Raw genomic sequence first — 22,235 nt, forward strand, 5'->3', positions numbered from 1 at the left:
TTCCAAGTTCTGCTGCTTCATCTTAAACCCCTCTACCACCTGCCTATCCATTTCATCACTGCCAGTTTCCTCTTGTAAAGTATTAAGCATCCCTTTTCAAATTTTGGTTTTCTGAATTTTGGGCAAAGTTATAACCCAAGTGTCTCACTAAATCTTGTAACTGTTCAATGGACAGGGCATTTTAATCCTGAAATAAGTTTCTCCAAATTCCTCTGGGAATGTGCGAACATCTCCAATACAAACGGAAACCTCTTGTATTTTGTTTCGTTGAAATTGGATAAAGCTGAGTTACACAGGAAGTGAGGCCTGCAGATGCTGGAGTGTTACGGCTGAGAGTGTGGCGCTGGAAAAGCGCAGCAGGTCAGGCAACATCTGAGGCGCAGGAGAGTCGATGTTTTGGGCATAAGCCCCTCATCGAGAAAGCTAAGTTACCTCGATCAGACAGCTTTATTTCATCTATGATTTCAAATCTCAGCCATGACCCCTTGATTTCTAACAACCAGATGGACTCTTTCAAACTGTCAGGCTCCAAAGAGTGACTACAATGGTCAGCAATTCTCAGGAAAAAGATAATCATTAAAAATATCTCCATCTGTTTTCCACAGCACTTTCTTTGATTAGATTCCCTACAGTGTGGAAACAGGCCCTTTGGCCCTACAAGTCCATACCAACCCTCTGAAGAGTAGCCCACCCCCCCTACACTTCGCTCTGACTAATCCACCTAACATTGTGGGCAATTTAGCATGGCCAAGTCACCTGGCCTGCACGTCTTTGGACTGTGGAAGGAAACCCATGCAGATAGGGGGGAGAAGGTGCAAACTCCACACAGACAGTCACCCGAGGCTGGGATCGAACCAGGGTCGCTGTTGCTGGGAGGCAGCAGAGCTAACCCCTGAGCTACAGTGCTGCCCCTAATTACTATTCACAACTACAATTCACAATTAACGTTCACAAATTAAAAATGGTAATTTCTGAGCTAATTTCAATTTTTGAATGATTTTCAGGAATTTAAATGGGTGTTTCGTCAATTTCAGTATTTCCTGAAATTGGCTGAACTTTGGCTTAACTTCAGTGAAAAAACTTCCTACATTGGGGATGGAAATCATTGGGCCATTGCTGTCTCACTACCTCCACCAGGTGGCTGGATTGTGTACTGCCCTGTAGCAGAATCACTGAGATGTTCCCATTAAGTCGACAAAGTCATTGTGGGGAATCTCAAACAGCAGATTAGCAAGTGAGTCATTTGATTTATATCTTCACGCCTGAAAATAATAGAAATATCAGTCCGACAGGCGAAGTTTAGAGGAAACTAGTGAATGGCTATTGCTTATAGCATTGTGTGTAGGCCCAGTACAACAGGGTGGCAATATACAGCAATGTTAGACATTAGAAGGCCATCCTTAAATGGGAGTTTGAAAGTGGAGGAAGTTTTTGATCTTGTTACTCCCATCGTCAAGCTTTGAAAATACTGAACTGGATCAAGAAAGTGGAGTCCCAGGTAAACAGGAATGCAGAATCCAGACTCTCCTGCTCCTCCAATGCTTTCTGACCTGCTGTGCTTTTCCAGCTCTCCAAAACAAAATCAATCCTGACTTCTAGCATTTGCAGTCCTTACTATCTCCTAATAGTGACGAATGTGTTCAGTATGCTTGCCTTTCTTGGCCAATGTGTTGTATATAGCAGTTGGGGGGTCATGTTGGGGCTGTACAGGACATTGGCTCAGCCACTTTTGGAATAGTGCGTTCAGTTCTGGTCTCCCTGTTATAGGAAAGGTGCCATGAAACTTGAAAGGGTTCAGGAAAGATTTACAAGGATGTTGCCAGGGTTGGAGGATTTGAGCTACAGGGAGAGGCTGAACAGGCTGGGGCTGTTTTCCCTGGAGCATTAGAGGCTGAGGGGTGGCCTTACAGAGGTTTATAAAATCATGAGGGGCATGGATAGGATAAATAGGCAAAGTCTTTTCCCCAGTATGGGGGAGTCCAAATCTAGAGGTCATAGGTTTAGGGTGAGAGGGGAGAGATTTAAAAGGGACCTAAGGGGCAACTTTTACACGCAAGAGGGTGTGTGTGAATGCAATGAGCTGCCAGAGGATGTGGTGGAGGTGGGTACAATTGCAACATTTAAAAGGCATTTGGATGGGTATATGAATAGGAAGGGTTTGGAGGGATATGGGCCGGGTGCTGGTAGGTGGGACCAGATTGGGTTGGGATATCTGGTCAGCATGGACGGGTTGGACCGAAGGGTCTGTTTCTGTGCTGTACAGCTCTATAACACTATTTCTAGAACATTGATTGAATGCTTTGTTATTTTCTGCCCTTGAGATGCATTGAGATGGGATGCTTACTCAGTGACGTTAGCAAGCCCTGGTTAGTGTGGCTGCCATTAATGTCAGAGTCTGTTTCCATTCAGCTCACGCTAACAAAATGATTTGTGATTGTATTGGTTATTAATCCAGAACACTACACCCTCCTCCTCATGCTCAGAAGAATATTGTATGCGGACACATAGAATCCCTACAATGTGGAAAGAGGCCATTTGGCCCATCAAGTTCACACTGATCCTCCAAAGATCTCCACCTCGTGGCTGTAACCCTCCATTTCCCAAGGCTAACCCATCCTAACCTGCACATCTTTGGACTGGAGGAGGAAACCCCCATGGACGGAGCAATGTGTAAACTCCGAAGGGTAAGAGTGACTCTCCAACCAGCGAAGAGTTTGTCCCCTGACACCCATTGATTCCCAAATTGTTACAGCTCCTGAATGCCACACCCAGTCTAATTGAACCTGATCCCTGGCGTGCTGCCCCATATCTAAAGGCTGGTAGTTTTCTGACACCTTCCACAATCTCAAAACTCTGTTTCAAACAGTACTGTTTTGGCTGGAGCATTGAGCAGGATACATTTCCTTTCTCCACTTCCCTGGAAAGAGAATGGACAGGATCATCAATTATTACAAACTCTTACAAAAAGGAGAGGTTACAGAAAGGAAGTTACCCAGCTTCACAATCAGAATGAGACCAACCATTGTCCCCATGCTCAGTGAGACTGACCACTTTAAAACATAATTCACAAGTCAGCAACTATGGAAACAACCCTGACGATTATTTGGACCAGTAGCCATGCAGGGAAACAGGGTGGGACATGAGCAGCCATGCTTCTACAGACACGATAGTGCCAGATACATCTGTATCTGGGAGCGCTGATTAAACGTTCAGCCACAGAGAACTCCTTTGCAAAGCTGGACTTGGTTTAACATCTTACCCGAGCGCTGGCACCGGGAATGGGAGAGGGAGATCACTGCAGAGGGAATGGGAGAGGGAGATCACTGCAGTGGGAATGGGAGAGGGAGATCACTGCAGAGGGAATGGGAGAGGGAGATCACTGCAGTGGGAATGGGAGAGGGAGATCACTGCAGTGGGAATGGGAGAGGGAGATCACTGCAGTGGGAATGGGAGAGGGAGATCACTGCAGTGGGAATGGGAGAGGGAGATCACTGCAGTGGGAATGGGAGAGGGAGATCACTGCAGTGGGAATGGGAGAGGGAGATCACTGCAGAGGGAATGGGAGAGGGAGATCACTGCAGAGGGAATGGGAGAGGGAGATCACTGCAGTGGGAATGGGAGAGGGAGATCACTGCAGTGGGAATGGGAGAGGGAGATCACTGCAGAGGGAATGGGAGAGGGAGATCACTGCAGTGGGAATGGGAGAGGGAGATCACTGCAGAGGGAATGGGAGAGGGAGATCACTGCAGTGGGAATGGGAGAGGGAGATCACTGCAGAGGGAATGGGAGAGGGAGATCACTGCAGTGGGAATGGGACACAGATCACTGCAGTGGGAATGGGAGAGGGAGATCACTGCAGAGGGAATGGGAGAGGGAGATCACTGCAGTGGGAATGGGACACAGATCACTGCAGTGGGAATGGGAGAGGGAGATCACTGCAGAGGGAATGGGAGAGGGCGATCACTGCAGTGGGAATGGGAGAGGGAGATCACTGCAGAGGGAATGGGAGAGGGTGATCAATGCAGTGGGAATGGGACACAGATCACTGCAGTGGGAATAGGAGTCAGATCACTGCCTTGGGATTGGGAGTCAGATCACTGCAGTGGGAATGGGAGTCAGATCACTGCCTTGGGATTGGGAGTCAGATCACTGCAGTGGGAATGGTAGTCAGATCAATGCGGTGGGAATGGGACACAGATCACTGCAGTGGGAATGGGAGTCAGATCAATGCAGTGGGAATGGGAGTCAGATCACTGCAGTGGGAATGGGACACAGATCACTGCAGTGGGAATGGGAGTCAGATCAATGCAGTGGGAATGGGAGTCAGATCACTGCAGTGGGAATGGGACACAGATCACTGCAGTGGGAATGGGAGTCAGATCAATTCAGTGGGAATGGGAGTCAGATCAATGCAGTGGGAATGGGACACAGATCACTGCAGTGGGAATGGGAGTCAGATCAATGCCGTGGGAATGGGAGTCAGATCAATGCAGTGGGAATGGGAGTCAGATCAATGCGGTGGGAATGGGACACAGATCACTGCAGTGGGAATGGGAGTCAGATCAATGCAGTGGGAATGGGAGTCAGATCACTGCAGTGGGAATGGGACACAGATCACTGCAGTGGGAATGGGAGTCAGATCAATGCAGTGGGAATGGGAGTCAGATCACTGCGGTGGGAATGGGACACAGATCACTGCCTTGGGAATGGGAGTCAGATCAATGCAGTGGGAATGGGACACAGATCACTGCAGTGGGAATGGGAGTCAGATCACTGCGGTGGGAATGGGAGTCAGATCAATGCGGTGGGAATGGGAGTCAGATCACTGCTGTGGGAATGGGACACAGATCACTGCCGTGGGAATGGGAGTCAGATCAATGCAGTGGGAATGGGAGTCAGATCAATGCAGTGGGAATGGGACATAGATCACTGCAGTGGGAATGGGAGTCAAATCAATGCAGTGGGAATGGGACACAGATCACTGCAGTGGGAATGGGAGTCAGATCAATGCAGTGGGAATGGGAGTCAGATCACTGCAGTGGGAATGGGAGTCAGATCAATGCAGTGGGAATGGGACACAGATCACTGCAGTGGGAATGGGACACAGATCACTGCAGTGGGAATGGGAGTCAGATCACTGCAGTGGGAATGGGACACAGATCACTGCAGTGGGAATGGGAGTCAGATCAATGCCGTGGGAATGGGAGTCAGATCAATGCAGTGGGAATGGGAGTCAGATCACTGCCGTGGGAATGGGAGTCAGATCAATGCAGTGGGAATGGGAGTCAGAACGCTGCAGTGGGAATGGGACACAGATCACTGCAGTGGGAATAGGAGTCAGATCAATGCAGTGGGAATGGGAGTCAGATCAATGCGGTGGGAATGGGACACAGATCACTGCAGTGGGAATAGGAGTCAGATCAATGCAGTGGGAATGGGAGTCAGATCAATGCGGTGGGAATGGGAGTCAGATCAATGCAGTGGGAATGGGAGTCAGATCAATGCGGTGGGAATGGGAGTCAGATCAATGCAGTGGGAATGGGAGTCAGATCACTGCAGTGGGAATGGGACACAGATCACTGCAGTGGGAATGGGACACAGATCACTGCAGTGGGAATGGGAGTCAGATCAATGCAGTGGGAATGGGAGTCAGATCACTGCAGTGGGAAGGGGACACAGATCACTGCCTTGGGAATGGGAGTCAGATCACTGCAGTGGGAATGGGACACAGATCACTGTGGTGGGAATGGGACACAGATCACTGCCTTGGGAATGGGAGTCAGATCACTGCCGTGGGAATGGGAGTCAGATCAATGCGGTGGGAATGGGACACAGATCACTGCCGTGGGAATGGGAGTCAGATCACTGCCGTGGGAATGGGACACAGATCACTGCCGTGGGAATGGGAGTCAGATCAATGCAGTGGGAATGGGAGTCAGATCAATGCAGTGGGAATGGGACATAGATCACTGCAGTGGGAATGGGAGTCAGATCACTGCGGTGGGAATGGGAGACAGATCAATGCGGTGGGAATGGGAGTCAGATCACTGCGGTGGGAATGGGACACAGATCACTGCCGTGGGAATGGGAGTCAGATCAATGCAGTGGGAATGGGAGTCAGATCAATGCAGTGGGAATGGGACATAGATCACTGCAGTGGGAATGGGAGTCCAATCAATGCAGTGGGAATGGGACACAGATCACTGCAGTGGGAATGGGAGTCAGATCACTGCGGTGGGAATGGGAGTCAGATCAATGCAGTGGGAATGGGAGTCAGATCACTGCAGTGGGAATGGGACACAGATCACTGCAGTGGGAATGGAAGTCAGATCAATACGGTGGGAATGGGAGTCAGATCACTGCGGTGGGAATGGGACACAGATCACTGCCTTGGGAATGGGAGTCAGATCAATGCAGTGGGAATGGGACACAGATCACTGCAGTGGGAATGGGAGTCAGATCACTGCGGTGGGAATGGGAGTCAGATCAATGCGGTGGGAATGGGAGTCAGATCACTGCCGTGGGAATGGGACACAGATCACTGCCGTGGGAATGGGAGTCAGATCAATGCAGTGGGAATGGGAGTCAGATCAATGCAGTGGGAATGGGACATAGATCACTGCAGTGGTAATGGGAGTCAAATCAATGCAGTGGGAATGGGAGTCAGATCAATGCAGTGGGAATGGGAGTCAAATCAATGCAGTGGGAATGGGACACAGATCACTGCAGTGGGAATGGGAGTCAGATCACTGCAGTGGGAATGGGAGTCAGATCACTGCGGTGGGAATGGGAGTCAGATCAATGCAGTGGGAATGGGAGTCAGATCACTGCAGTGGGAATGGGAGTCAGATCGCTGGAGTGGGAATGGGAGTCAGATCGCTGGAGTGGGAATGGGACACAGATCACTGCAGTGGGAATGGGAGTCAGATCGCTGGAGTGGGAATGGGAGTCAGATCACTGCAGTGGGAATGGGAGTCAGATCGCTGGAGTGGGATTGGGAGTCAGATCAATGCAGTGGGAATGGGCGCGGGGAGTCAGATTGTGGTAGCAGAAGTGGGTGTGGAGAGTGGGAGTGGGGAGTGGGAATGGGAGTGGGAAATGTAGTGGGGTCTGGGGAGTGGGTGTGGGAGTGGGAATTGTAGTGGGGTCTGGGGAGTGGGATTGCTGGAGTGGAGGTGTAAATGGGAGGGGGCGTGGGGAGGGGGTTTGCTGCAGTGGGAGTGGGAGGGGCAGTGAGTGGGACTGAAAGTGGGAGGGGGTGGAGGTGGATTGGGAGTGGGAGATGGAGAGGGAGTGGGAGGAGTGGGGGGGGAGTGGGGGGGGGAGTGGGGGGGGAGTGGGCGGGGAGTGGGCGGGGGAGTGGGAGTGGGAGTGGGAGGGAACGGGAGCAGGTGCGGGAAGGGGAGGGGGAGGGAGAGGGGAACGGGAGGGGGAGCGGGGGGTGGGGGAGCGGGGGGTGGAGGAGGGGGAGGAGGAGGGGGAGGAGGAGGGGGAGTGGGAGATGGAGAGGGAGTGGGAGAGTGGGGAGGGAGTGGGCGGGGGAGTGGGGGGGAACTGGAGTGGGGGGGAACGGGAGCAGGAGCGGGAAGGGGAGGGGGAGGGAGAGGGGGAACGGGAGGGGGAACGGGAGGGGAGCGGGGGGTGGAGGAGGGGGAGGGGAGGGGGAGGGGAGGGCGAGGGGGGAGTGGGAGGGGGAGGGGGAGTGGGGGGTGGGGGGTGGGGGAGGGGGGAGGAGGAGGGGCAGTGTGAAAAGGAGCGGGAGGGGGAGGGGGAGTGTGGGTGTGAGCTCAGTCATCTCCTGTCGATCTTTGGAAGTCAATGAGAGAAATGTTTCAGTGTCTGCAGCAATCCTTCTCCCCCTCCCCCTCCCACTGCAAACTTCCCCCTCCCCCTCCCCCACCCACTGCAGCAATCCCCCTCCCCCTCCCCCACCCACTGCAGCAATCCCCCTCCCCTTCCCACTTCAGCAATCCCCCTCCCCCTCCCCCACCCACTGCAGCAATCCCCCTCCTCCTCCCCCTCCCACTGCAAACGTCCCCCCTCCTCCTCCCCCTCCCACTGCAGCAATCCCCCTCCCCCTCCCACTGCAAACTTCTCCCTCCCCCTCCCCCTTCCCCTGCAGCCTTGGGCCCTGTTTGACCAAGATCGTTCTGGGCAGCATTGTCTGACGACCCCCCCATTGCGTAGACTGGTCCGCAGCATCTTCATCCTCCAACTTTAATAAAGCTGCTGCCGTCCTCACCATGGCTCCCGTCTCAACTTGGCTACAACCCTTCTGATTTCCACAGATCCCACAACAACCAAACACCATCTTCCAGGACCTCTCGGAGCTCTCCAAATACCTCCGATTCGACATGGACATGTCAAGGAAGGTAAGAGAGAAACTCAGCCTCTCTCTGTAATAAACATTACAGAGCATAACTACTCAAGAAAATCTGAGCCTCTCTCTGTAATAAACATTACAAAACATGGCTATACCAGAGGCATTCACCTTCACTCTGTAATAGACATTACAGAGCATGACCATACCAGAGAATCCCAGCTTCTCTCTGTAATAGTCATTACAGAGCATGACCATACCAGAGAAACTCAGCCTCTATCTGTAATAGACATTACAGAGCATGGCCAGACCAGGGAGACTCAGCATATCTCTGTAATAGACGTTAAACCAGACAATACCAGACAAACCCATCCTCTCTCTGTAATAGACATTACAGAGCACGAACATATCAGAGAAACCGAGCCTCTTTCTGTAATGGACATTACAGAGCATGACCACACCAGATAAACTCAGCCTCTCTCTTTAATAGACATTACAGATCATGGCCATACCAGAGAAACCCAGCCTTCCTGAAGAAGGGCTCATGCCTGAAATGTCGATTATCCTGCTCCTTGGATGCTGCCTGACATTCTGCACTTTTCCAGCAACACATTTTCAGCTCTGATCTCCAGCATCTGCAGTCCTCACTTTCTCCATTACAGAGCATGACCACACCAGAGAAACCCAGCCTTTCTCAGTAATAGACATGACAGAGCATGACCATACCAGATGAACCCAGGTCTCTGTGTAATAGACATTACAGAAAATGACCATACCAGAGAGACCCAGCCTCTCTCTTTAATAGGCATTACAGAGCATGGTCATACGAGACAAACTCAGCCTCACTCTGTAATAGACATTACAGAGCATGGTCATACGAGACAAACTCAGCCTCACTCTGTAATAGACATTACAGAGCATGGTCATACGAGACAAACTCAGCCTCACTCTGTAATAGACATTACAGAGCATGGTCATACGAGACAAACTCAGCCTCACTCTGTAATAGACATTACAGAGCATGGTCATACGAGACAAACTCAGCCTCACTCTGTAATAGACATTACAGAGCATGGCAACACCAGAGAAACTCAGCTTCTCTCTCTAGTAGACATTACAGAGAATGTTGAAACTTTATTGCTGGAACAGCACAGCAGGTCAGGCAGCATCCAGGGAACAGGAGATTCGACGTTTCGGGCACAGGCCCTTCTTCAGGAAGGGCCCTTCTTCATTACAGAGAATGTCCATACTAGAGAAACCCTGCCACTCTCTATAATAGACATTACAAAGCACGACCACACCAGTGAAACTGAACCTCTCTCTGTAATACACTTACAGAGCATGACCACACCAGAGAAACCCAGCCTCTCTCTGTAATAGACATTACAGAGCATGACCATGACAGAGAAACTCATCCTCTCTCTTTAATAGACATTTCAGTGCATGGCCACACCAGAGAAACTCAGCCTCTAGCTGTAATAGACATTACAGAGCATGACCATACCAGAGAGACCCAGCCTCTCTCTGCAATAGACATTTCAGTGCAGGGCCACACCAGAAAAACTCAGCTTCTATCTCTAATCAACATTACAGGGAATGTCCATATCAGAGAAACCGAACCACTCTCGGTAATAGACATTACAGAGCATGGCCACACCAGAGAAACGCAACCTCTCTCTCTAATAGACATTACAGAGCATGACAATACCAGTGAAACCCTCTAATAGATATTACAGAGCATGAGCATACCAGCCAAACTCAGCCTCTCTCTGTAATGGACATGACAGAGCATGAGCACACCAGAGAAACGCAGCCTGTCTCTGTAATAGATATTTCAGTGCATGACCATACCCAGAGGTACCCAGCCTCTCTCAGGAATAGACATTACAGAGCATGGCCACACGAGAGAGACCCAGCCTTGATCTCTAATCAACATTACAGGGAATGTCCATAACAGAGAAACCAGGCCTGTCTCTGTAATAGACATTACACAGCACAAACATACCAGAGAAATTCAGCCTCTCTCTGTACTGGACATTACAGAGTATGACCACACCAGAAAAACTCAACCTCTCTCTGTAATACACATTACAGAGAATAACCACTCAAGCGAAACTGAGCCTCTGTAATAGACATTACAGAGCATGACCATACCAGAGAGACCCAGTCTCTCTCTGTAGTAGACATTTCAGTGCATGGCCACATCAGAGAAACTCAGCCTCTCTCTGTAATAGACATTACAGGGAATGTCCATACCAGAGAAAGGAGAAAGTGAGGACTGCAGATGCTGGAGATCAGAGCTGAAAATGTGTTGCTGGAAAAGCGCAGCAGGTCAGGCAGCATCCAGGGAACAGGAGAATTGCTGTTTCGAGCATAAGCCCTTCTTCAGGAATGAGGAGGGTGTGCCAAGCAGGCTAAGATAAAAGGTAGGGAGGAAGGACTTGGGGGAGGGGCATTAGAATTGCGATAGGTGGAGGGAGGTCAAGGTGAGGGTGATAGGCCGGAGAGGGGTAGGGGCGGAGAGGTCAGGAAAAAGATTGCAGGTTAGGAAGGTGGTGCTGAGTTCGAGGGATTTGACTGAGACAAGGTGGGGGGAGGGGAAATGAGGAAACTGGTGAAATCTGAGTTCATCCCTTGTGGTTGGAGGGTTCCCAGGCAGAAGATGAGGCGCTCTTCCTCCAGCCGTCGTGTTGCCATGGTCTGGCGATGGAGGAGTCCAAGGACCTGCATGTCCTTGGTGGAGTGGGAGGGGTGTTAAAGAGTTGGGCTACGGGGTGGTTGGGTTGGTTGGTCCGGTTATCCCAGAGGTGTTCTCTGAAACGTTCCGCAAGTAGGTGGCCTGTCTCCCCAATATAGAGGAGGCCACATCGGGTGCAGAGGATGCAATAGATGATGTATGTGGAGGTGCAGGTGAATTTGTGCCGGATATGGAAGTGTCCCTTGGGGCCTTGGAGGGAAGTAAGGGGGGAGGTGTGGGCGCAAGTTTTGCATTTCTTGCGGTTGCAGGGAAAGGTGCCGGGAGGGGAGGTTGGGTTGGTGGGGGGTGTGGACCTGACGAGGGAGTCATGGAGGGAGTGGTCTTTTCGGAACGCTGATAGGGGAAGGGAGGGAAATATATCCCTGGTGGTGGGGTCCGTTTGGAGGTGGCGGAAATGACGGCGGATGATACGCTGTATGTGGAGGTTAGTGGGGTGGTAGTTGAGGACCAGTGGGGTTCTGTCCTGGTGGCGGTTGGAGGGGCGGGGCTCAAGGGCAGAGGAGTGGGAAGTGGAAGAGATGCGGTGGAGGGCATCGTCGACCACGTCTGGCGGGAAATTGCGGTCCTTGAAGAAGGAGGCCATCTGGGTTGTACGGTTTTGGAACTGGTCCTCCTGGGAGCAGATACGGCGGAGACGAAGGAATTGGGAATATGGGGTGGTGTTTTTACAGGGGGCAGGGTGGGAGGAGGTGTAGTCTAGGTAGCTGTGGGAGTCGGTCGGTTTATAGTAAATGTCCGTGTTGATTCAGTCACCCGAGATAGAAATGGAAAGGTCTAGGAAGGGGAGGGAGGAGTCTGAGATGGTCCAGGTGAATTTGAGGTTGGGGTGGAAGGTGTTGGTAAAGTGGATGAACTATTCAACCTCCTCGTGGGAGCACGAGGCAGCACCGATACAGTCATCGATGTAGCGGAGGAAAAGGTGGGGGGTGGTGCCAGTGTAACTGTGGAAGATGGACTGTTCCACATATCCCACGAAGAGGCAGGCACAGCTGGGGCCCATGCGGGTGCCCATGGCTACTCCTTTGGTTTGGAGGAAGTGGGAGGATTGGAAAGAGAAGTTGTTCAGGGTGAGGACCAGTTCAGTCAGTCGAAGGAGGGTGTCAGTGGAAGGGTACTGGTCGGTACGGCGGGAAAGGAAGAAGCGGAGGGCTTTGAGTCCTTCGTGATGGGGGATGGAGGTGTACAGGGACTGGATGTCCATGGTGAAAATAAGGCGTTGGGGACCGGGGAAGCGAAAATCATGGAGGAGGTGGAGGGCGTGGGTGGTGTCCTGAACGTAGGTGGGGAGTTCTTGGACTAAGGGGGAACAGGACCGTGTCGAGGTATGCGGAGATGAGTTCGGTTGGGCAGGAGCAGGCGGAGACAATGGGTCGGCCGGGGCAGTCAGGTTTGTGGATTTTGGGCAGGAGGTAGAAGCGGGAGGTGCGGGGTTGTGGGACTATGAGGTTGGAGGCGGTGGATGGGAGGTCCCCTGAGGTGATGAGGTTATGGATGGTCTGGGAGATGATGGTTTGGTGGTGGGGGGTGGGGTCATGGTCAAGGGGGCAGTAGGAGGAGGTATCTGCGAGCTGGCGTTTGGCCTCAGCAGTGTAAAGGTCGGTGCGCCAAACTACTACCGCGCCTCCCTTGTCAGCTGGTTTGATGGTGAGGTTGGGGTTGGAACGGAGGGAGTGGAGGGCTGCGCGTTCCGAGGGTGAGAGGTTGGAGTGGGTGAGAGGGGTGGGGGAGTTCAGGTGGCGGTTAATATCGCGGCGGCAGTTTGCTATGAAGAGGTCGAGGGCAGGTAGGAGGCCAGCACGGGGTGTCCAGGTGGATGGGGTGTGTTGGAGGCGGGAGAAGGGGTCGTCAGAGGGTGGGCGAGGGTCTTGGTTAAAGAAGTAGGCACGGAGGCGAAGGCGGCGGAAGAATTGTTCGATGTCACGCCGCGTGTTGAATTCATTAATCCGGGAGCGTAGGGGAATGAAGGTGAGGCCTCTGCTGAGGATTGATCTTTCATCCTCAGAGAGGGGTAGGTCTGGAGGGATAGTGAAAACATGGCAGGGCGGGGAGCTAGGACCTGGAGTGGGGCTGGGGCTGGGAGTGGGGGCGGAGTTGGGCGTGGTGTCAGAGACCGGCGTGGGGGCGGGGTTAGACGTGACTGAGATCGGCGTGGGGGCGGAGACACATGCGGCGTTGTGGTCGTGCAGGTTGGTGATGTCACTGGGGGCGGAAGTGGCTGTGGTGACGACCGAGACAGTGCTATTCCTGATAGCCGCGGGGGCCGCGAATCTGTTGGCGATGGTCTTCCTGGCGATCATGGAGGCGGTTGTCTGGGCGGCGATCGCGGAGGCTGCGAGATCGGTGGGGGTGGAAGTGACGTCTTGGTCCGCGGCGGCGGTTGTTGCCGCGGGCGATGTAGCAGACGCGTGGTTAGATGGCGCCGGAACGATTTCGGAGGCCAATGGAAGATTCTGGAACAGTTGAGGAATCCGGAGTGTGGGGGTAAGTACATGAAAGGTTTTGGTACTTACTGTCTTTAATTTCCGATATGGCCAGGAAGAAATGTTTGTTTAGTTTATGGATCCTCCTGTGGATGAAGAACAGTAGAGGTCCTTTACAGGTCTGTGAGAGTGTTGTCCTGAGCTGGGGCAGGGCTGACTGTAGGGAATGTAGGTAGCGGCGCATGGCTGCAAGCGTGGAGTGGAGGATCCGGAGGGAGGTCTGTTGCTGGAGGTTTCGGATTTGTTGTAGGTCCTGGTTGTCCTGGTTGAGTCCAAATTTTGTTGGTCTGAACGTAGTCCGGAGTCAGTGCGGGATAAGTCAGTTCCGTAGGCAGGTCCCTCCAACCACAGGGATGAACTCAGATTTCTGTATGGTATGATTCCATCAATATGGCTGTGTCAGGCTGTTACTCAATGAATCTGTGAGAGAGGTCACCCAATGTTGGCACTAGCCCCCAGATGGTAGTGAGGAGGATTGTGCAGGGTCAACTGGGCTAGTTCTGCCATTGTCTATTCAGATGCCTAAGTCAATGCCAGGTGGTCCATCCTGTTGAGACTTTGTACCATTTGGTACAACTGAGTGGCTTGTTTGGCCATTTCAGAGGACAGCTGAGAACTAACTGCCTCACTGTAGGTCTGGAGTCACATGTAGGCCAGACTGAGTGAAGACGGCAGATTTCTTTTCTGACAATCAACAATGGTTTCATGGTCATCAGTAGGTTCAGAGTTCCAGATTCATTTTTATTGAATTTAACATTGTGGGATTTGGATGTGGGTCCCCAGAACATTAGCTGAGATTCTGGCCTAGCGATAATCCCAGTCAGCCATCATCTCCCCATTGTATTCCCCATGTCTGTTCTTTCCCATGAACTGGATTGCCATGTTGTGAGAGTGATGTATTTTTTCTTGTTGTAGACCTGGTGGATCTGATGATGATCCAGAACGCCCAGATGCACCAAGTGGTCATGAATAACCTCACCATGGCAGCGCTGAAGGGATTCGGGTACAGTGCACAGGCCCGGCCTGCCATGCAGGTCAGAACTCACACACTTTCACACTGATTCCTGGATGAATACTTTGCTTCAGTATTCACTACAGAGAGGGGCTTTGATGTTTCTGAGGACAGCGTGAAACAGGCTGATATGCTCAAACAGGTTGATGTTAAGAAGGAGGATGTGCTGAAATTTGTGCAAAGCACAAGGATAGATAAATGATCTGCAGCATACAGGACATACCCTGGGCTACTACAGGAAGTGAGGGAAGAGATTGCTGTGCCTTTGGTGATGATCTTTGCACCCTCGCTCTCGACAGGAAGAGCACCAGATGACTGGGGGGTGGCAAATGTTATTCCCTTGTTCAAGAAAGGGAATAGGGATAATCCTGGAACATATAGACCAGTCAGTCTTACATCTGTGGTGGGCAAATTATTGGAGAGGATTCTGGGGGACAGGATTTATGATTACTTGGAAAACCATAGTTTGATTAGAGATGATTAGTATGGCTTTGTGAAGGACAGGTCATACCGCACAAATCTTATTTAATTTTTTGAGGATGTGACAAAACACATTGAAGAAGGTAGAGCAGTGGATGTGGTGTATATGGATTTCAGCAAGGTTTCTTTTTAAATTAGATTACATTACAGTGTGGAAACAGGCCCTTCGGCCCAACAAGTCCACACTGACCCACCGACCCACTGACCACTGGCTCAGTGGTTAGCACTGCTGTCTCACAGCACCAGGGACCTGGGTTCGATTCCAGTCTCAGGCGACTGACTGTGTGGAGTTTGCACATTCTCCCCGTGTCTGCGTGGGTTTCCTCCGGGTGCTCTGGTTTCCTCCCACAGTCCAAAGATGTGCAGGTCAGGTGAATTGGCCATGTCCAGGCTAAATTACCTGTAGTGTTAGATGCATTAGTCAGAGAGAAATGCAGTGGTAGTAGAGTTAGGGACATTTAAGTGACTCTTGGATAGGCACTTCGATGATAGCGTTATGTAGGTTAGTCTGATCTTAGAGTAGGGCAAAGGGCTGGCACAACATCGAGGGCCAAAGGGCCTGAACTGTTCTATAATCACTTTATTTGTGTTTGCTCGCTGTGCACTGAATGTTCCATTTCCCACAACACAGCCATGGTGGCAATGTGTTCATAACCAGAGAATTTTACCTTGGTGACATTTTACACACACCAAACAGATCAGACAGGACCTTTGATTAACATCTCGTACTAAGGTCAACCCCTTGAACAGTACAGCACTCCTTCCATGGAGTCTCAAACCCAAACACTTCTAATGCCTCCACTCTACACACTCGACACTAGTGTCCTGATGAAATGTTGATTCTCCTGCTCCTCAGATGCTGCCTGACCTGCTGTGCTTTTCCAGCACCACACTCTCGACTCGGATCTCCAGCATCTGCACTCCTCACTTTCTCACACTGGAAGCCACTCATTAATCCCAGTCCAACCCCACCAACAATTCCACTTTAAAAACCTTATCCTTATGTTCAAATCCTCTGGAAATTTCCTCCATCCCAGCAGCTCCCTGAGAACATGGTGACCCCCCAGTCACGGTCTCTCTTGCAGCTCCCACAGAATTCACAACGGCATTGAGCTCTTTGTCAGAACGTCAAATTCCCTCCATAAACTCTCTCTCTCTTCTTTCCAAGGCCATTTTCAATACCGACGGATGTGGTCATGGACTTAATCACCTGTCTATCTATCTCCTTATATGGATCAATGCCAGTTTTCGCCAAATAATCTTCCTGTGACTGTTATCGAGACACTTCTCTGTCAAAGCTGCTACATAAATGCAAGTTGTTGTTGAATTAAACTGATGAGTGCACATTCCACCTGAAATGGCCAACAGCTGCCGTATGTAATTCCCACTATTACAATTATCATGTTTAAACCTACAACCATTCAGACCTCTATGTGGTGAACAAAAAACGCTTGGTTTAAGAAATCAGTCTGACAGTGTTGTGTTTCTTCGCAGAACCGCATGTCCATCAGAATGGAAGACAGCGAGCCAGATACAATCTATCACCATCATTACGCACCTTGGCCATACACTGTGTACCCCTCTTGGTCTCACCAGGTTCAAACCCAGAGTCAACCTCAAGCGCAGCACATGGTGAGAGGACAACAGGAGAATCTGAGGCCTACAGTACGCCACCTCAGTGGAGATGCACCCCCTAGTCCCCGGAGAGAGATGTAAGTTCCTGGCTGCTGTGTTGTGGTGGTAATCCACAGGCCCAGGGTGAACTCTGGGATCATGTACAAAATGCAGCCAGAGGGTAAATGTGGACTGGAAAAGTCTTCCTTGCTTATACCCTCGATGGCAGGTGTCACAGATTGTTGTAAAAATCCACCCTGTTCACTATTGTCCATTCCAGGTGTATAACTGCCATTTGTATCTTGTCTGGCCTATGTTTGATTCCACACCCCCAGCAATGAGCATGACCTCATGTCCCCTGGGCAATTACGGACGGGTAATTCATGTTGCTGTATCTCACAAATGAATGAAAAGGTTTGAAAAAGTGGCAATGAATTTGCTCCGATCAATATCTACCAGACATTCATCCCACTGCTACCTAGTGCCAGGATTATTAGATTATTAGATTACATTACAGTGTGGAAACAGGCCCTTCGGCCCAACAAGTCCACACCGACCCGCCGAAGCGCAACCCACCCTTACCCCTACATTTGCCCCTTACCTAACACTACGGGCAATTTAGCAAGGCCAATTCACCTGACCTGCACATCTTTGGATTGTGGGAGGAAACCGGAGCACCCGGAGGAAACCCACGCAGACACGGGGAGAACGTGCAAACTCCACACAGTCAGTCACCTGAGGCGGGAATTGAACCCGGGTCTCTGGCGCTGCGAGGCAGCAGTGCTAACCACTGTGCCACCGTGCCGCCCACAATGTTCCCATTCAGAGCAGACCATTGTTCTGTTATTAACAGATATACCTTGTCCCTTTTGTGAAAAGGATTTGCCTGTTGTGCTCCGACTCCTTTGATCTGTAGTCTCTCAAACTTTGCCAACAACATAAAACCCATCAGTTTTCTATTTCTTCCTTCAGCGCTGAGGGAGAATCTTTCGGACTCAAAACATTAACTCTGTTTCTCTTCCCACGGATCCTGTCAGACCTGCTGAGTTTCTTCAGCCTGTGTGTCATCTCAAACTCTCCTCAACCGAGTCCCTCCACGCTGGGACCCACCCAGTGAACCCTTTGTGGACTGAGTCCAATATCTTTCCACAGATAAGAGGATCAAATCGATTCAATATATCCCGAACATTCCACAGCTGGCTATGTGATCCTTTGCCACAGCATTTCATCCAGCTCAGTGACAAATTATGCTTCATACACCCAGAGGATAGACAGGCAGGAGGCTGGGAGAACACAGCAGCTGTGTCCCTCTCCCTCCTGATGCTGCCTGCCTTGCTGTGTCCCTCTCCCTCCTGATGCTGCCTGCCTTGCTGTGTCCCTCTCCCTCCTGATACTGCCTGCCTTGCTGTGTCCCTCTCCCTCCTGATGCTGCCTGCCTTGCTGTTTTCCCCTTCCCCCTGATGCTGCCTTTCTTGCTGTGTCCCTCTCCCTCCTGATACTGCCTGCCTTGCTGTGTCCCTCTCCCTCCTGATACTGCCTGCCTTGCTGTTTTCCCCTTCCCCCTGATGCTGCCTTTCTTGCTGTGTCCCTCTCCCTCCTGATGCTGCCTGCCTTGCTGTGTCCCTCTCCCTCCTGATACTGCCTGCCTTGCTGTGTCCCTCTCCCTCCTGATGCTGCCTGCCTTGCTGTGTCCCTCTCCCTCCTGATACTGCCTGCCTTGCTGTGTCCCTCTCCCTCCTGATGCTGCCTGCCTTGCTGTGTCCCTCTCCCTCCTGATACTGCCTGCCTTGCTGTTTTCCCCTTCCCCCTGATGCTGCCTGCCTTGCTGTGTCCCTCTCCCTCCTGATACTGCCTGCCTTGCTGTTTTCCCCTTCCCCCTGATGCTGCCTTTCTTGCTGTGTCCCTCTCCCTCCTGATACTGCCTGCCTTGCTGTGTCCCTCTCCCTCCTGATGCTGCCTGCCTTGCTGTGTCCCTCTCCCTCCTGATGCTGCCTGCCTTGCTGTGTACCTCTCCCTCCTGATACTGCCTGCCTTGCTGTGTCCCTCTCCATCCTGATGCTGCCTGCCTTGCTGTGTCCCTCTCCCTCCTGATACTGCCTGCCTTGCTGTGTCCCTCTCCATCCTGATGCTGCCTGCCTTGCTGTGTCCCTCTCCCTCCTGATGCTGCCTGCCTTGCTGTGTCCCTCTCCCTCCTGATGCTGCCTGCCTTGCTGTTTTCCCCTTCCCCCTGATGCTGCCTGCCTTGCTGTGTCCCTCTCCCTCCTGATGCTGCCTGACTTGCTGTGTCCGTCTCCCTCCTGATGCTGCCTGCCTTGCTGTGTCCCTCTCCCTCCTGATGCTGCCTGCCTTGCTGTGTCCCTCTCCCTCCTGATACTGCCTGCCTTGCTGTTTTCCCCTTCCCCCTGATGCTGCCTGCCTTGCTGTGTCCCTCTCCCTCCTGATGCTGCCTGACTTGCTGTGTCCGTCTCCCTCCTGATGCTGCCTGCCTTGCTGTGTCCCTCTCCCTCCTGATACTGCCTGCCTTGCTGTGTCCCTCTCCCTCCTGATGCTGCCTGCCTTGCTGTGTCCCTCTCCCTCCTGATGCTGCCTGACTTGCTGTGTCCGTCTCCCTCCTGATACTGCCTGCCTTGCTGTGTCCCTCTCCCTCCAGATGCTGCCTGCCTTGCTGTGTCCGTCTCCCTCCTGATGCTGCCTGCCTTGCTGTGTCCCTCTCCCTCCTGATGCTGCCTGACTTGCTGTGTCCCTCTCCCTCCTGATGCTGCCTGCCTTGCTGTGTCCCTCTCCCTCCTGATGCTGCCTGCCTTGCTGTGCCCCTCTCCCTCCTGATGCTGCCTGCCTTGCTGTGTCCCTCTCCCTCCTGATGCTGCCTGCCTTGCTGTGTCCCTCTCCCTCCTGATGCTGCCTGCCTTGCTGTGTCCCTCTCCCTCCTGATACTGCCTGCCTTGCTGTGTTCCCTCCCTCCTGATACTGCCTGCCTTGCTGTGTTCCCTCCCTCCTGATACTGCCTGCCTTGCTGTGTCCCTCTCCCTCCTGATGCTGCCTGCCTTGCTGTGTTCCCTCCCTCCTGATACTGCCTGCCTTGCTGTGTCCCTCTCCCTCCTGATGCTGCCTGCCTTGCTGTGTTCCTCTCCCTCCTGATACTGCCTGCCTTGCTGTGTTCCCTCCCTCCTGATACTGCCTGCCTTGCTGTGTCCCTCTCCCTCCTGGTGCAGTTTTGTTTGTCTCACTCTCCTATCAACCACTTTCGGGGATTTATTGGCTCGAACTATTAATTGGTCGCCTTCAGCCTCGGAATTGCTGGGAAAACTTTGTTTTAATTCATTCACCAGGACAGGGTCCTCTCTAAGTATTCCCCGTCTCTAATTACCCTGGGGGCAGTTAAGTGTCAACCGCAATCCGGTGGGACTGGAGTCACGTATCAGCCAGGGCAGGTGAGGATAGCAGTTTCCTTCCCGAAAGGACATTGGTGAACCAGATGGTGAATTCCCTGACAATTGGCAAATGGTCTCATGATCAACGTGAGACATTTCATTCCAGATTTTCTTTTTCATTGAATTCAATATCCACCACCTGCCGCGGCAACGTTCAAACCGGGTTCTCCAGGACATGAGCTGGCTCTCGGGATTAACAGGCCAGTGATAATAGCATTCGGCCATCACATCCCCCCACGAACATGAGGACTACGGGAGGTGGTTACATAAAAGATTCAAATCTTTCTTGACCCTTTTCTCTCCCTCCCACTTTTCATCTCTCTCAGTTCGTCCTCCCTTTTTTACTTTCTCTGTATCCAATGGGAATGTGTCCAGGGGATGTGTGACCAAGGGGACAGTGTGTGCAGGGGGAGAGTGTGTCCAGGGGGGAGTGTGAGGCGAGGCAGGAGTGTGTCCAGGGGAGGGTGTGTCCAGGAGGGACTGTGTGCAGGGTGGGGAGAAGTGTGCCTGGGGAGGATGTGTGACCAGGTGGGAGAATATGTCCAGGTGGGTGTGTGTCTGGGGTGTGGGGATAGGAAAGAGTCAGACCAGGGGAGAGTGTGTCAAGGGGAGTGTGTGTCCAGGGGAAAGTGTGTTCCGGGGAGTTTGTGTTCATGGGAGAGTGTGTTCAGGGGGCTGAGAGTGTTCAGGGGAGAGTGTGTCCAAAGGAGAGTATGTCCAGGGAGTGTGTGTCCGGTGGGAGAGTGGGACCTGTGGAGAGAGTGTGTCCAGAGGAGAGTGTGTCCCCAGGGGGAGAGTATGTCCGGGGGGAGTGTGTCCAGGGCAGAGTGTGTTCTGGGGAGAGTGTGTCCAGGGGGGAGAGTATGTCCAGAGGGTAGTGTGTCTCCAGGGGAGTGTGTGTCCGGGGGGGGTGAGTGTCCAGAGGGGGTGAGTGTGTCCAGGGGGGACAGTGTGTCCAGCGGGAGAGCGTGTCCAGGGGGGACAGTGTGTCCAGGGGGGAGCGTGTGTCCAGGGGGGAGCGTGTGTCCAGGGGGGAGCGTGTGTCCAGGGTGGACAATGTGTCCAGGGGGGACAGTGTGTCCAGGGGGGACAGTGTGTCCAAGGAGGACAGTGTGTCCAAGGAGGACAGTGTGTCCGGGGGGGACAGTGTGTCCGGGGAGGACAGTGTGTCCGGGGAAGACAGTGTGTCCGGGGGGGACAGTGTGTCCAGCGGGAGTGTGTGTCCAGGGGGGAGAGTGTGTCCAGGGGGAGTGTATCCTGCGGGAGTTTTATTTAGATTAGATTAGATTACTTACAGAGTGGCAACAGGCCCTTCGGCCCAACAAGTCCACACCAACCCTCCGAAGAGCAACCCACCCAGACCCATTCCCCTACATTTACCCCTTACCTAACACTACGGGCAATTTAGCGTGGCCAATTCACCTGACCTGCACATTTTGGACTGTGGGAGGAAACCGGAGCACCCGGAGGAAACCCACGCAGACACGGGGAGACTGACTGTGTGGAGTTTGCACAGTCGCCTGAGGTAGGAATTGAACCCGGGTCCCTGGCGCTGTGAGTTAGCAGTGCTAACCACTGTGCCACCGTGCCGCCCATGGGGATGAGTGTGTCTACGGGACAGTGTGTCCAGGGGGAGAGTGTGTCCAGGGGAGAGTGTGTCCCCGGGGGGACTGTGTCCAAGGGGTAGTGTGTCCAGGGGAGAGTGTGTACAGGTGGGAGAGAGTCCAGGGGAGAATGTGTCCATGGGGAGAGTGTGTCCCATGGGGTGTATGTCTGGAGGGAGAGTGAGTCCTGGGGAGAGAGTGGATCCTGGGGAGAGAGTGGATCCTGGGGAGAGAGTGTGTCCAGGGGGAGAGTGTGTCCAGGGGGAGAGAGTGTGTCCAGGGGGAAGAGAGTGTGTCCAGGGGGAAGAGAGTGTGTCCAGGGGGAAGAGAGTGTGTCCAGGGGGGAGAGAGTGTGTCCAGGGGGGAGAGAGTGTGTCCAGGGGGGAGAGAGTGTGTCCAGGGGAGAGAGTGTGTCCAGGGGAGAGAGTGTGTCCTGGGAAGAGAGTGTGTCCTGGGAAGAGAGTGTGTGTCCAGGGGAGAGTGTGTGTCCAGGGGAGAGTGGGTCCTAAGGAGAGAGTGGATCCTGGGGAGAGAGT

At 52.5% G+C, this 22,235-nt stretch overlaps 1 protein-coding gene across 1 annotated transcript in view; it reads left to right on the forward strand.

Moving 5' to 3' along the window:
* LOC122548242 (proline-rich protein 29-like) overlaps positions 1-22,235 on the forward strand; it is a 32,832-nt gene that overhangs the window by 4,849 nt on the left and 5,748 nt on the right. Inside the window, exons 2-4 of the mRNA XM_087977666.1 lie at positions 8,289-8,372; positions 14,474-14,592; positions 16,545-16,762. Of these exons, the coding sequence (XP_087833792.1) occupies positions 8,289-8,372; positions 14,474-14,592; positions 16,545-16,762 (421 nt within the window). The remainder of the gene's footprint in view (positions 1-8,288; positions 8,373-14,473; positions 14,593-16,544; positions 16,763-22,235) is intronic.

Source organism: Chiloscyllium plagiosum, unplaced genomic scaffold, assembly GCF_037043375.1.
Source record: "Chiloscyllium plagiosum isolate Xiang-an unplaced genomic scaffold, Cpla_swu_hap1 HiC_scaffold_32, whole genome shotgun sequence".
Lineage (NCBI taxonomy): Eukaryota > Metazoa > Chordata > Chondrichthyes > Orectolobiformes > Hemiscylliidae > Chiloscyllium > Chiloscyllium plagiosum.